The sequence below is a fragment of the Pelophylax lessonae genome (assembly GCF_965119305.1).
Source record: "Pelophylax lessonae genome assembly, chromosome: 3".
NCBI lineage: Eukaryota > Metazoa > Chordata > Amphibia > Anura > Ranidae > Pelophylax > Pelophylax lessonae.
This window is the reverse complement of record NC_138770.1, coordinates 322,592,602-322,609,456: the sequence shown is the minus strand read 5'-3', so window position 1 is coordinate 322,609,456 and position 16,855 is coordinate 322,592,602. Positions and strand designations below refer to the sequence as shown.

The following is a 16,855-nucleotide window of genomic DNA, read 5'->3' as shown; positions in this document are numbered from 1 at the left end:
GTTCCCCCCCTCCCCCCTAAAAGTTGCTAAATGTGGCACAGAGGGGGGGGGGGGGAAGCAGATGAGCAGAAGTTCCACTTTTGGGTGGAACTCCGCTTTAAGAGTAACATACATGCCAGACATCAAATTTGAATAGCGATAAGGGTGCCTTAGTAAAAGTTTGGTGGAAATCATTTTAATAAAAGAAAATTCACCAACAATTAAACACTGACATTAGCAAAATAGTATTAACACAAAGTTATCACATCTAAAGCCATGTTTTTCTTGATTTTGAATATAGTCAGAAATAGTTAAGTCTCCTGCCAGTTTTAATTTTTTTTTTCAAACTGTGTCTATTAGGTAGATTGTCCTTCTCTCTAATGTGAGGGACAGCCCCTCTTAGGGATCAACTGAAAGAAGTAATAATGTTTATTTTTCTTATGGTTAAAATACTGATGACGTAGTAAGTGGATTTTGAAGATGGCCATGCAAGGAGTTTTTTTTTGGATGGTAAAAATAAATGTGATATCTAGGGGATGATATGTGAGGAAAAGCCCCTCTTAGGGATTTACTGAAAGAAGTCATGTTTATTTTTCTTATGGTTAAAATACTGAGAACACAGTAAGCTGATTCTGGAAATGGCCATGCAAGCATTTAGTAGTAAAAATCAATGTGATCTCTATTGGGATTGCTCTAAATCAGGGGTCTTCAAACTATGGCCCTCCAGTTGTTCAGGAACTACAATTCCCATCATGCCTAGTCATGTCAGAGTTTTACAATGAAGCAAGAAGAAAATGACAGCACTCCGATGTAAATCAAAAATTGGAGTAAAATTTATTCCACATCAAAACAAATGGGCAAACTGGAACAACACACTGTGGATGCAGGACACAAAGGCAGACGCGTTTCACGACTTAGAGATGTCGCTTACTCATTGCCAACGGCAATGAGTAAGCGACATCTCTAAGTCGTGAAACGCATCTGCCTTTGTGTCCTGCATCCACAGTGTGTTGTTCCAGTTTGCCCATTTGTTTTGATGTGGAATAAATTCTACTCCAATTTTTGATTTACATCGGAGTGCGGTCATTTTCTTCTTGCTTCAAGTGATTCCGGATCAACGGATCCGACCAGCACCTGATACCCAGCCCACCTGGAGCGGTCTTTTTCCCCCTTGGATTTCAGAGTTTTACAATGCCTCATGGAATGTGTAGTTCCACAACAGCTGGAGGACCATAGTTTGAGGATTCCTGCTCTAAAGCTTAATAAATGTGGCGAAGTTTCACTTTGCAAAGAGTAACTAAAAAAAATACAAGAAAAAATGCTTTTGGAGAAGTCAGTAGAGCTTCACCTTGTTCACTAAGCTTTAGTACCGGTTCACATATCTATGATGCGGGAACCCTGAGAATCCCACATCACATTCAAATCGCAGGCAGTTCACACTGCCATATGCAAATTGCTGCGGGCATCAATACAAAGTTGACGACACTTCCAGATCAGTTTGCACATCACAGTGTGAAATGTCAGTTTGGACATGAATTGGATCTTATAGGTGTGAACACCCATGCGATCCGATTCTGCTGTGGGCTCAAAAAAGGGTCCTGTGCATGTTGTGTCCGAATCAAATGCAAATTCAGCCATAGTATGTATGGCTGGATTCACATCGCACAGACATCACATGTGATTTTCAGAGCAGTGAGCTTCGAATCACATGCGATGTCTGTCATCGCTATAGTGTGAACCGGGACTTCCATTAGTAAATCAACCTCCTGGAGTGTACGCATGTGACAGCAATGCAGCGTCTAAAGAAACATGAATGGATGGAAAAAACAGTTATCTAAAAAAGAACCCTATCCAAAAATGGATGGTTCAATGGTCACTCTTAGTTCAGCCATACAGTGCCTGCAGTCAGCTCATTGACCATAGGGCAAGCATTAGTCTGCATAGGGTTGACTGCTAAGGATAGACATACACACATAGATTTCTTTTATCCAGCCTGCAGACTGAACGTAAGAAATCAAACAGATTCCTCTTTCATTCCTAAATGTAGATGGATGAATGTCCCCTCCCAGCTATTGTATTCTGACAGTCTGTGCCTGTTGGAATACCTGAACAGTGGCTGCAGCTGATTGACTGCCATCCAATAGTTTCGTCTCCCAGCTTTTTCAGTCAAAGTTTGGTGAGCTGAGTGATGCAGGTCACCCCACGCACAGATCTAATTTCAGCTGGACCAGCAAACAGCCAAAGTTTGATCTGTGTATGATCATCTTAAGTTGTAAAAAAATACATTTCTAACAGTCAGAGACACTGCCGACTGCCAATAATACATATATTATTATATTAAGTTGGCTCTGTCCCGCAAAACAACATAACTGTATATCGATTTGCGGGGCCGCTAGTAGGGTCGTGCGTGCTCCCACCAGAGGCACGCACACGCGCCAATTGGCTACAGGCAGGGCCGGTGCAAGGATTTTTGACACCCTAGGCGAAACCTCATTTTGCCGCCCCTTGGCTCCGCCCCTGACGCTGCCCCCTTTGCCCTGCGCATGTACACGGTGGAGGTAGCAGGGGTCAGGAGTGTGTAATACACAGAATTCACAGGTCAGGAGTGTGTAATACACAGAATGCAGGGAACCGGAGTGTATAATGCATAGAGTGCAGGGGTCAGGAGTGTGTAATACATACACTCTTTTACTACATAAAGGGTTGTGGGGTGCGCTTTGTACTGAGTGCAGGGTTGTAGGGTGCGCTATGTACTGAGTGCAGGGTTGCAGGGTGCGCTACGTACTGAGTGCAGGGTTGCGGGGTGTGCTACGTACTGAGTGCAGGGTTGCGGGGTGTGCTACGTACTGAGTGCAGGGTTGCGGGGTGTGCTAAGTACTGAGTGCAGGGTTGCAGGGTGTGCTATGTACTGAGTGAAGGGTTGCAGGGTGTGCTACGTACTGAGTGAAGGGTTGCAGGGTGTGCTATGTACTGAGTGCAGGGTTGTAGGGTGCGCTACGTACTGAGTGCAGGGTTGAGGGGTGTACAATGTACTGCGTGCAGGGTTGAGGAGTACGCTACATACTGCATGCAGGGTTAAGGGGTGTGCTACGTACTGCATGCAGGGTTGAGGGGTGTGCTATGTACTGCGTACAGGGTTGCGGCGTGCGCTACGTATTGAGCAAAAGGTTGAGGGGTACACTATGTACTGCATACAGAGTTGTGGGGTGTGCTACATACTGAGTGCAGGGATGAGGGGTACACTGTGTACAGGGTTGCGGTGTGCGATACGTACTGAGCACAGGGTTGATGGGTGTGCTATGTACTGCGTGCAGGGTTGAGGGGTGTGCTATGTACTGCGTACAGGTTTGTGGGGTGTGCTACGTACTGAGCTCAGGGTTGAGGGGTGTTCTATTTACTGCATGCAGGGTTGAGGGGTACACTATGTACTGTGTACAGGGTTGTGGGGTGCGTTATGTAAAGAGGAGGAGGAGGGAGAGAGACGAGGGGGGAGGAGAGTGAGAGACAGGGGGCAGGGGAACACAGTACAGGGGGGGGGGTTATAGAATTCTGTGGCCTTGAAAAGACATTGTACCCAGGAGTAAAGGGTCAGGCTTACTGGTCTGGTACCATCTGAAGAGCAAAGCCATCCAGGACTCCTGTGTGCAGCTCCAGGTGGTCTGACTGCTCTCATGCTTCTCAGTGGAGGGGGGGGGGATAACACACAAATTCTGACCTGTCTTTTATCTGCTCAGCAAGCTGGTATGTTCTTTGCAGGCAGTGTGGGGAGGAGAGGACCCCTCTCTGTAAGCACTGCGCTTTGAGCCACCGTACATGTGGCAGCGGGAAAATGCCAGGCTTCCGAGATCTTTAAACACAATGTCCGCCCCCGAGTGTCACCAGACGGCACTCTGAGCATTAACCCATTCCATGCTCAACTGATAAAGAACGGCTGGCTGCTGAACTGTGCACATGATGTTTGCATTTGCTGGCAGAACTATCATTATTACTGACAGGCAGCTCCCCCATGTTCACGGTCTCCCGGAACCTGCACTGGCCCCCCATGCACCTGGTGCCCAGCAGTGTCCGACTGTCCATGCGTTAGGACTGCTCTGCAGTGTCTTCTCCCCCTCTCCAGTTTCAGTCTCCTGCAGGTTCCGCTCTCCCGGCTCCTCATAGTTCTTCTCATCTGAGCCATCCTAGGCTCTGTTCTCGGGGGACATCCGGCAGGTTAAGGGCATAGAGAGAGGGTGAAGCTCCCCGGGCACCCCTCCCAGCGGCACCCCTCCCCCCTCTCCTCGTACCGTGGGTAATGTTTTTTTCGCCACTGCACCGGAGCGGGACACCTGGCGCCGGCGGGCGGTGGCAATTTCGGATAATAAAGTATTTAAAAAAAAAAAAAGTTCATTTTTCCGCCCCATCCCCGGCTGCGGACCTGCCCACCCCAAGCGGCCGCTTGGTCCGCCTGGTGGTTGCGCCGGCCCTGGCTACAGGGGGAGCCAATTAGCGGGTCCATTAGCCATGCATGCGATCGCTCAACGTGGTGACACAACAGCGGTCTGCCGCTGTAAACACGGAAGACCGCTGTTCTGTCAGTAATGAACACAGGGATCCTGTGTTCCTCCTATTTAGGAACAGAGGTCTCTGTGTTCATTCAGCAAGCCCATCCCCCACACAGTTAGAAAGCACTCCCTAGGGACAAATTTAACCATTTGATCACCCCTGGTGTTAACCCCTTCCCTGCCCATGTCATCATTACAGTAACAGAGCATATTTTAAGTACCGATTACTGTAGTAATGTCACTGGTTCCCCCCAAAAGTGTCAAAAATGTTAGTTAGGTGTCCAATCTGTCCATTGCAATGTCGCAGTCCCGCTAAAAATTGCTGATCGCCACCATTACTAGTAAAAAAAAAATAAAATGACATAAATCTTTCCCCTAGTTTGTAGACATGATAACTTTTGTGCAAACCAATCAATATACTGTTATTGGAAATTTTTTTAACCAAACATATGTAGCAAAATACATATTGGCCCTAAATGATACGTTCCTCCCCCTTCCACCGCCTTCCGCTGCTCTACCCCTGTCTCCCATCCCACCAGGAGACCTGAGTGACCAGCACATCCGCCGGCTGGACAGAGTCCTGAATGAAGCCGGATTCGCCTTCGATCGGGTCTCTGATGAAGTAACCCGGAAGCAACGTTGCAATGTCACTTCCAGTTTACTCAGCTGCTAATGGCGCCAATTTAAAAAAAAAAATGACAGTATTCAAAAATGCAGATTTTGGCGTTTGGAATACTTTTAAGTGCAAAGTAGGGATTTTTGGACCCCAGATCCCTCCATAAAGAGTATCTGTCACTGCCTGTTACTGTCACAAGGGATGTTTACGTTCCTTGTGACAGCAATAAAAGTCATCAGATATTTAGTTTTTTTCTTTTTAAAGGAACAGTGAAAAAATAAATAAATATGTAAAGCGCCCCCGTCCCCGCATGCTCGTACACCAAAGAAAACATTTACAGTAAATAAGTCTCGCCCGCTAATGTAAATGGTGTTCAAATCACACGTGAGGTATCACCACGATCATCAAAGCGAATGCAATAATTCCAGCAAAGGACCTACTCTGTAACTCTGAACTGGTAGGTGTTAAACATTTTTAAATTGTCATGTATGGAGATTTTTAAGTACCGTCGTTTGTCGCCATTCCACGAGTGTTCGCAATTCTAAACTGTAACATGGTAGATATCTATTTACTCGGCGTGACATCATATTTCACAATATACAAAAAAATTGGGCTAACTTTGCGTTTTTTAAAATTCAGTGAAGTGTATTTTTTTTTTTTTAAATAGCTTTTGAAAGACCGCTACACAAATCTCATGTGACATGAAACATTTTAATGATTGCCATTTTATTCTCCAAAATCTTTGCTAAAAAAAATAATAAATAAATATATACTGTATGTATATATATATATATATATATATATATATATATATATATATATATATATATATAATGTCTGGGGGTTCTAAGTAATTTTCTATCAAAGAATACTAATTTTAAAGTGGAGTTCCACCCAAAAGGGGATTTTCCGCTTTAAGGACTCCTGACCTCCTGACATGTTATTTTTTTTTACCTAGTTTCCCCCTCCCTACCTGCAGTCACAGAAGATTCAGGACACACAGCGCAACTTGTGCATGGACATGCGCAGTGCGCACCCAGCTGTGAAGCCAGCACTGCCGGGAGGAGAGGGAAAGGAGCGGGGCTTTGGGCGGTCGCATCACTGGATCGTGGGACAGGAGAGTGTGTGTTTATTAAAAGTCAGCAGCTACACTTTTTGTAGCTGCTGACTTTAATTAAACACAGAAACTGCTGGAACTCCGCTTTAATTTTAAAAAACATGTGTCTGCAATAGGCTTGGTCCTTAAATGGTTAATGGTTTTATATTTTTCTTTAAATATCCCTGCGTAAGTCAGCACTGATGTTTCCATTTTCTTTGTAAAAAAGGGAATAAGTATTTCCTCACATGTACAGTTTACTACCCACATCTATGACCAGAATCTAGACAAAAACATTGGCCAGTCCCAAAAAGGCTGCAACGAAGAAAAAGATGGCAATATTCTCTCTACTGGTCATTCTCTCTGTATGATCAACTTTACTTGAAATGTCACTAAACCCACATCATAAAAAACTATCAACAAATGGTGTATTACATGCTGTTCATGCTCACTGAGATTCGTTTTCTGTATTCTGAAAAAAACCTGGTTGATCCTGCTGCTCTCTATCTCCACCTTCTGTCCTGTGTGGCAACTCCTCCCTATCACATCTAAGCAGCTCACGTGAATGTAGAGTCACACATGTGGGTGTATACACAGTGATAAATGACATTACACTCCCTCCCTCCTCCATGCCCTCTAACCAGCTAAACACAATAGGGACGGGATATTACATGTAGATTAATGGAGGCTTGACCTCCCTTCTATTCTAAGACAGGCTGAAGGGGTGTGACACAACCTGTGACTGGCAGAAATCCACAATTTTATTGTCAAAAAATAATAAAGATTTGATTTTTGAAATATATATTTGTATGACAATTTAAAGCAGTTTATTGACATTCATTATTTATTTTTACTCAGTATTCCAAAGGCTTTTTTTTAACATGTGACCAGCAGCAGAGGACTAGAAGCTCCTCCTGCTTACGTTTCCCTGCAGACAGACTGGGAGAGAGTAGGGTCATGTAACAGCTGTATATCGATTAGGAAAAAGGTATTTCAATTATTTTAATTTTTTTATTATTAAAATAATTACAGTGCCATCATCAATATACAGAAATAGAAGGCAAATGTAAATTTAACAGTGTGTGTTTAGTATCACTTTAACGTTGATTACATTTGGTGATAGCGTGCTTTGTGAAATAATAGTGATTCAAAATTGAAAATGAAAATGTGAACAGTGTGATATGTGCAACATGTGACATCCCTTCTCGTAAAACCTACCATGTTGAATACCTCCTCCTAAAACAATGAAATTAAAAGGAAATGCAAAATATGTCAGAACATGCAAGAATAACAGAATATGTCATTTTATTACATACAGCACCTATAGTGGGGTTGATTTAATAAAACTGGAGAGTGCAAAATCTGATGCAGCCATGCATGATAGCCATTCAGCATCGAACTTCAGCTTGTTTAATTAAGCTTTGACAAAAAATCCTGGAAGCTGATTGGTTTCTATGCACAGCTGCACCAGATTTTGCACTCTCCAGTTTTAGTAAATCAACCCCAGAGTGTCCACCAAATGCTAAGGGGGTGGTTTCTGCTTCTAGCCTGCATTTGTGCAGCTGTTTTGGAGCACTTAGAAACTTGCCTACATACATTTGCTTTTGGTTGAAATCACCATGTTAACCAGAGTCAAAGCAGAAAAGGCAATTGAAATGTAATTCAGACTGATCTTAAATGAAAGCTTTTTAAATCATGTAACTGACTTGTCTCTGGGTCAGGAAGTCATGTACACAGACATTTATGTTGTTTTGAGGGTGACACCAAATACAGCATGACTCCCAATGACTCCCACTGACCTTAAAACAGGTGAGGGCAGAAACAGAACTTTGGCTATGTATAGCATATTAAAATGATAAAAATGCATTGTGGCTAGTACGAGGTGTTTTGCTATTAATATATATAGCAGATTACAGTATACATATAGTACATTAATTGACAGGTGTACATGTGAGCATGAACATTCTTAAATGGCTTCCAAGCAGAAATTATATTTTTAAACTGCCTTATGTTGCATATTAGCCATGTGCCGACCACCAGCAGTACATATACTGTGGTAGGTTGGCTCTGTCCTGGGAAACAACGTAACGGTACTAACTGTATGTTTCATTCGCCAGACCACGAGTGGGGGTGCGCAAGCCTGTGGTGACACAGGGGGAGTCAAGCAATGAGCCTGGCAGCTGCGATTGCCGCCGGGCACCCACGATCGCTAACCTGTGGAGACAGAAGGCGGTCTGTTGTTGTAAACACAGCAGACTGCTGTTCTGTCAGTAATGAACACAGGGATCCTGTGTTCCTCTTATTTAAGTGTTTATTCAGTAAATACCTCCCCCACACAGTGAGAAAGATACATTTAACCATTTGATCGCCCCTGGTGCTAACCCCTTCCCTGTCAGTGTTATTAGTACAGCAACAGTGCATATTTTTAGCACTGATTACTGTAGTAATGTCACTGCCCAAAAGTTTCAAAAATGTCAGTTAGGTGTCAGATCTGTCCGCTGCAATGACGCAGTCCCGCTAAAAATGGCTAATCTACGCCATTACTAGTAAAAAATAAATAAAAATGACATAAATCTTTCCCCTAGTTTGTAGACACAATAAATTTTGCGAAAACCAATCAATATACGATTATTGTGATTTTTCTTTTTTTTACCAAAAATATTTAGCAGAATACAAATTGGCCTAAAATGCTGAAAAAATGTTATGAATAAAATAAAATATTATATAGCAGAAAGTAAAAAATATTGTTTTTTTTTTTTTTTTTTTAGAATTAGAATTGTCGCAATTTTTTTTTTGTTTATACCCCAAAAAATAAAAATCGCAGAGGTGATCAAATACCACCAAAAGAAAGCTCTATTTGTGGGGAAAAAATACATACATTTTTTTTGGGTACAACATCGCGCAATTGTCTGTTAAAGTACCGCAGTGCCGAATCGCAAAAAATGGTCTCGTCATTAAGGGGGGAAATCTTTCAGTCCAGAAGTTGTTAAGTAACTAACCAATTAACAAAAATAAGTAGTCTGCACAGAAACATAAATGTCTCAATATCTATATAGCACTTAAATATAAAAAGGCCATTATACTATAACTTACAGCACACAATATTATTTTCTAATTTCACCATGGAAAATCATGTTGATCACTTCAATGCAGTGCATGCTCTTGATGTATTTTTTTTGTGTGTAAAAACAATTCACAAAACCAATTACACAGGTTTCTACATTTTGAAGTACTTCTAATTTCTGACTACAATAAATTGTGAGTCAGCTAATCTTTAGCAATTAATCTATGAGATATTAATTGGGGAAAGCAGAACACAGAGCCTTTGTGGTACAGATAAAATGATGATCCATTATAAAAATACTGATGCATGAGAAATAAAGGCTTAAGATAATCAAATTACTGTTTTTATGCCAAAAATAACACCTGCACACTTATTAGAGAGTTATGTTAATTACAAAATTTCATTAGAAAACTCTACTAAGAAAAAAATTAACCCAGTTAAAACTCAAGACACTTTTTGATCTGAACCTATTGTTATAAATGTTGCTGGTAACTTGTTCAGTTTTCTTTTTGATATAGTGATCTATTTACAAGCTACATTTGCATTTTGCTTCTGATCTTTATTTTTTTTTTTATTACTGCTTAGTTAGCTGGACTGATGTGTTTAGAAATCTGCTTATGAAAATAACATGAATATCTTAACAGACAGAAGCACATGGCCGAATACTTACTAAGGGCTGCTTTAACGGATATTGCCTCTGATTCCTGAGAATTCTCGCTGACACCGACTGCATTTACTGCCTTTACACGGAAAATGTACTTTTCTCCAAATGTTAAACCATGCACAATAAACCTAAGGAAGGAAATTGGTCAATGTTATTACATGTTCATTGATTTGTACACTTTTCCCCTGAAGGCGATGAATTAAAATCCTCAGCCTGACAGACATAATCAACCGCATGACAGTTAAACAATAAAAGTAATTGCAGGATTTTTAAAGGGATACATGGTAAATAGAATTAGGAAGGGGTCATTGCTGGCTTGGTATTAAATGTCCAGGATGCATGGCTGCCATCCTCTTCATGGTTTTACAAACAAGAACAAGTATACAGCTAGTGAAGTCAGGACTCCTAGTCAAAAAGGAACACAAGGGGGCGCCAGCTAAGTGCAGTATCTATAGTTTTATTGCTATTAAAAGGCCAAATGCAAACTTACAGAAATATAAAATCAAAGAGCTTATCTGCAGCCAGCTCTTTGATTTTATATTTCTGTGAGTTTGCATTAGATATTCTATAAAGCCATTGATGCTGCACTTATCCGGCGCACCCTGTTCATTTTTGTAATTTCAGAGATTTGTTCCGGTTTCATGTGGAGCTGCATACTGAAGTACAACACCCTTCCTTTGGGATTTTTTTGAACTTCTAATGAACATTTTATGAACTACCAATGATACACAAGTGTATCTTCTTATTTATCTAGGGGGATAGAAGCTAACTTATCCGGATGGGGCATTAGCATTTGTTTGCTTCACAATTAATTTTTTTGTTTTTAGCACTCCCGGTCAGAATACTTGTTCTAGGCTAGTGACTAGTAATAAAGAAAGGATGAAGTAGAAGCATACACTGAGCTGACTTTGGACTTGATAAAACACATTGGACCAACACCAGCAAATGACATGGGTCCCCAAACATCACGGACTGTGGAAAGTTTTGTATTTCATTTGGAAATAAAGGTCCCAGAGTCTGTAGGAAGAGTGGAGAGGCACAGAATCCAAGTTGCATGAGGTCCAGTGGGAAGTTTCCAGTCAGTGATGATTTGAGGAGCCATGTCATCTGCTGGTATTGGTCCACTGTGTTTTATAAAGTCCAAAGTCAGCACAGCCCTCTACCAGAAAATTCTAGAGCACTTCATGCTTCCCTCTGCTGACCAGCTTTATGGAGATGCTGATTTCATTTTTACCAGGACTTGGCACCTACCCACACTGCCAAAAGTACCAATACCTGGTTTAATGATCATGGTTTCACTGTGCTTGATTGGCCAGCAAACTCGCCTGACCTAAACCTCATAGAGAACCTGTGAGGCATTGTCAAGAGGAAGATGAGAGACACCAGACCCAAGAATGCCGACGAGCTGAAGGTCACTATCAAAGCAACCTGGGTTTCCATAACACCTCAGCAGTGCCACAGGCTGATCGCCTCCATGTCACGCCGCATTGATGCAGTAATTCATGAAAAAGGAGCCCCGACCAAGTATTGAATGCATACTATACTGTACATGGACATACTTTTCAGTAAGCCAACATTCCTGTATTAAAAATCCTTTTTTTTTTTTTATTGGTCTTATGTAATATTCTAATTATCTGAGATACTGAATTTTGAATCTTCACTAACTGTAAGCCGTAATCATCAAAATTAAATCAAAGAAATGCTTGAAATATATCACTCCGTGTGTAACACATCTATATAAAATATATGAGTTTTCCTTTTAGAATTGAATTACTGATATAAATTCACTTTTTGATGATATTCTAATTTTTTGAGATGCACCTGTTTGTGCTGAGAGGGAACATGTTGACAATAGTAAGAAATGTGCTTCTGCTCCTGTATAATTGCATCACCAGGGTTGGGGTTGTCCTGTAACTGCCTTGGAGGTCCAAGACTTGCTCACCCTGCCATGCAGGAGTGCAGAAGTTGGAAAAGTGGCTACCCAGAATAACACTTTACTTGAAAGGTAAAACAATTTTCATATATGTGTTTTTACTGTGTATTTAGCTACTTGCCTTAAGCTTACCTTTCAGCAGAATACAAAAGATGCATTAAAGCTAAAGCAAATTTGTACAATAAAATAATATATACATATATATATATATATATATATATATATTAGAAAAATTTACAGTACATCTAAAATTAGAAAAGAAGTGGTTTAACCTTAAACTGCGTAAAGGGTTCTTTACTGTCAAAGTGGTAAAGATGTGGAATTCTCTTCCACAAGCAGTGGTATCAGCAGGGAACATCGATAGTTTCAAAAACTATTAGGTGGGCACATTATTGGCCACAACATACAGGGGTATACAATGTACTGCTAACTGTAAACACACTCATCATAGGTTGAACTGGATGGACTGGTGTCTTTTTTTCAACCTCACTAACGATATCCTGCTCAATTCTGTTTTTACAGACTTTTCACTGTTGTTATACAGCATATAGTGGGAGTTCTACTAATTTTACTTGGTATCATGCCACAGCCTGGGAGTCATTTGAACCCTGTTCTCAGATTCACAATCTCATAGTTATTCAAAAAATTTTACCATGGTGATTTAGAGCTAATAGGTAGATGGGTCAAAAGAATAACATCATTTGTAAAGTAATATGTGCCAAATCTAGCATTTAAAATGTGCACTCTTCCATCTAAATGCATATCTTGGTATCAACTCCATTTAAATAATGAACAGCAGCACTAGAAATAGAACACAACCGTTAAAGACCTAAAATGCACAGGACAGAAAGATGTGCCTTCAGCCAACACATCTTCCCACTTGCTGCTGCTGTTTAATACACATGGTTGTATTATACGGGGATTACAGGTCAGTTGACTGTCCGCCCCTCTGCAACTCACATCAGTTTTAGCTTGATATAAACAGATTTCAAATGAAGCAACTGTCAACAAATCACTTGCAACATAGTAATTTAAAAGGAAATCTGGTGTTGCTGAATCTATATTTTATGCATGCAAACTAAAGGTTTGCTAAACTCATAAAGACCAGATAACGCATGGAAGCCAAGCTGTGTCTGCTACTGTCTGTGTATTATACATCTACAAATGTTTGTTGATGTATATACAGTGGGTAAAGAAAAAAAATCACCCCCCTTTAAAATAATCACATTTTGTTGCTTTGCAGCCTGAAATGAACACAGACACCATTTTTGTTTTATCCAGCTGTATTTACGAGTGCAACTTATAACATCTAAGTGAATGATATAACACCAACATGTCAGAAAAAAATACAAAAAATCAAAAACAGAATCACTAAGTTAAAAAAAAAGATCATCCCCCTTATGTCAGTATTTTGATGGACCAAATTTTGCTTTAATTGAATCCTTTAGTCTGTTGGGATATGTCTCTATTAACTTTGCACATCTAGACTTTGCAATATTTGCCCACTCGTCTTTGCAGAACTGCTCAAATTCAGTTAAATTTGATGGTGATAATTTGTGAACTACACAGAATTTCAATGGGATTTAAGTCTGGGTTTTGATTAAGCCATGCAAGCACTTTGTTCTCATTCAACCACTGTGTGGTAATTTTTGCTGTGTGCTTTGGGTCATTGTCATGTTGGAAGGTAAACCTTTTTCCCATTGACAATTTTCTGGCAGAGGGCAGCAGATTTTCCTCTAGAATTTGATGGCATTTTGCCCCATCCATTTTTCTTCTATCTTGACAAGTGCTCCAGTCCATTCTGCAGAGAAACATCCCCATAACAGAATATTACCATCTCCATGCTTTACTGTACAAATGTGTTATTTGAAAAATGAGCTGTATTGGATTTCCGCCAGACATATTGTTTGATGTTGAGGCCAAATAATTCAATTTTAGCCTCATCTAACCACCTTAAACATACCTTGAGGATTCTGAGGGCACATGGAAAAAGGTGTTATGGTCAGATAAGACTAAAATTGAATTATTTGGCCTTAGCACCAAACAATATGTCTGGCGGAAATCCAATAAAGCTCACCATTCAAATAACACCACTCCTACAGTAAAACATGAAGTTTATAATATCCTGTTATGGAGTACTTGTGAAGAAAAATAGATGGGGCAAAATATCATCACATTCTTGAGAAAAATCTGCTGCCCTCTACCAGAACGTTGTTAATTGGAAGAAGGTTTCCCTTCCAACATGACAATAACACAAAGCACACAGCAAAAATGACCACACAGTGGTTGAAGGAGAAAAAGGCGACTGTCCTTGCATGGCCTAGTCAGAGCCCAGACTTAAATGCCATTGAAAATCTGTGGAATGACTTGAAGACTGCAGACCACAAATGGTCACCATCAAATTTAACTGAACTTGAGAAGTTCTCCAAAGAAGAGTTGGTAAATATTGCAAAATCTAGATGTGTAAAGTTAGTAGAGACATAACCCAACAGACTAAAGGCTGTAATTAAAGCATCAGGTGGTTCATCAAAATACTGACATAAGGGGGTGATCCTTTTTTCAAAATCAGTGATTCTGTTTTTGATTCATTTATTTTTTTCTAACATGTTGGTGTTATATCTTTCACTTGGATGTTATAAGTTGCACTGGTAAATACAGCTGAATACAACAAAAACTGTGTCTGTCTTCATTTAAGGCTGCAAAGCAACAAAATGTGATTAGTTTAAAGTGGAATTATTATTTTCTATACCCACTGTATGTAAGGTTAGCTAATCCATTGCTCTACAGCATGAACAAAACAATATTTTAAGCTTGGCAGTAAGATCATGTGACATTACCTAAATAGGATATGCCGCAGCTCTCCTAAAGTGATTGCTTATGCATCTTTTAACATATCTTGAATACTGTTAGCTCTTAACTGTGCATTGTACGTTCATGAGTATGTATTTTCAATATATATGACTGACTAGAAGTGTTAACAAGGCTTAGGTTGTATAGAATTTCATTCATAACAAAAACTCTACATTTAATAATAAGGACTTATATGGATTGATGTTTGTGAAGGTGGTAAATGACTGAAATACCGCACACAAGCATTTTGCTATACTTTGAGAGACTATGACAAGTGGGATAAGTCGTTACTTTGCCTCCTGCTCTACAAACAAGCCACATAAAAATACACATAGTTTGAAAGTCAAGTATCATTTGTCACAAAACCTAGCATCTAAAAAGGCTATATATATTTTGAAATAAATTTCACACCTGTTATACTTAATGGGTTTGTGGTTGCAGTGTTCCCAGTGGTTAGACCCCACAACAGATTTATCTATATAGTATCCAATTAATTCTTCCTCTACTTTAGCTCTATCAAACTGTACAATAACTGATGTTCTGGTGTTTCTAGATGCCAATATACGACCAGGAGCAGATGGCACAGCTTTAAAGAAGAAAGAAAAAAAAATACATCAGCATATAACTCTAAAATAGGTGACTGCAAGCACATAAAAAACAGGCATATAAATCAGTACACAAGTACAAATAAACCCAACTTTTACTACCAAGAACTACATACTAAATATATTCTAAATTATAGCTCAGTGGATTTTTAGGATAAGTATACTAAACAATTGAATATGATAATTTGGGCTTTTGATTGGTCCAAAAACAAGCAAACAAATTAAATGAGTAAATAAAAATAGTACATTTTGGTACAAAGTTGAAAAAAAATAAATAAAAAGGCTTTTAACATATGGTTAAGCAATTGATCCAATACACTCCACATGTTTCGCCATTAAGTATTAGCTTCCTCAGGAGATAGTTGGATAGTATATATGTAAAATATCGCAAGTCACCCGGAGAGAATCATATAGCAAAAATGAATGCTTATATAAGCAGATTGAGATGAAGGATGTTTTTAGGGAAAACACTTCAGCTTTTTTTAGCTCCTGCCTGTGAAGGGACATCAGCAGTCATAGGGGAAAGTAGCGGACCACAAACAAACCTTCACTTTAATTGCAAGGTAGTAGGGACCAAATTATGAAACCTGAAATCAACCATATCTGAATAATACAGGTATAAACTAATCTTCCTCCTGGTGTAGGGACTGGCCACAGGAATTCCTACTGAGTCACTAAGTGTCTCTCTTATCAATGATCCTCCTCCATGAGTTTTACTCCTCCTAGGCATAAAAATCAGTAAACCCAACTTTTACTACCAAGAACTAAATACTAAATATAATCGTAATTATAGCTCAGTGGATTTTTAGATAAGTAGATAAGTATACTAAGGAACATACTAAAGAAAGCAATGCACTATATAGTAAATATATAACATTTATACAAACAATGCATTACAAAACATGGATTACCCAGTCGCTCCTGTGCCTGTATTGGTGGTGTTACTTCGGAAGGTTCACTGACACCATGCTTATTGACTGAAATAACTCTGAAATTATAAGACTTTCCTTCCACCAAATCAAACACTGCATAGCGAGGTGATCTTACTGGGATCTGAGAATTGACCCTCTGCCAGCTTCCGCTACCAACCATTGTCTATAAGAAAAAAAAAATCTATATTTCATTAGTGCATAGTGAAAAACCATTACCCATTCAAGAAAATGTCTTGTATGATGATTAAAAGTAACACACTATTGCCACTGTATGATTTGCACTAGAGACCAAGCATGTTTTTTGATCCTTTTTTTTTTTTTTTGCCCATTGGTAAAGATTGGATGTATGGCTTTAAATGCATCTGATAATACTTAATAATAATTATACTTTCAGGGGAATGACAATTATTCTTTGGGCGTATGCAAACATACCTGTGGCCCAGCCAAAATATTAAGACTTTTTAGCAATAAGCTTCTTTCCCCTGCCAGTGCCTCAAGCCTTTCTGCTATAATAGTTCCATGAAAGCATATGGGGTGTCACTTCTCAGATATGGCCAAGGGATCGAAGATTGAAA

At 39.7% G+C, this 16,855-nt stretch overlaps 1 protein-coding gene across 2 annotated transcripts in view; it reads right to left on the bottom strand.

Moving 5' to 3' along the window:
• MYOM2 (myomesin 2) overlaps positions 1-16,855 on the bottom strand; it is a 224,338-nt gene that overhangs the window by 81,361 nt on the left and 126,122 nt on the right. For both annotated transcript variants that reach the window (XM_082249653.1, XM_082249652.1), the window contains 3 exons: positions 16,260-16,443; positions 15,155-15,329; positions 9,967-10,088 (listed from right to left, as the gene is read on the bottom strand). In XM_082249653.1, coding sequence (XP_082105779.1) covers positions 9,967-10,088; positions 15,155-15,329; positions 16,260-16,443 — 481 coding nt within the window. The remainder of the gene's footprint in view (positions 1-9,966; positions 10,089-15,154; positions 15,330-16,259; positions 16,444-16,855) is intronic.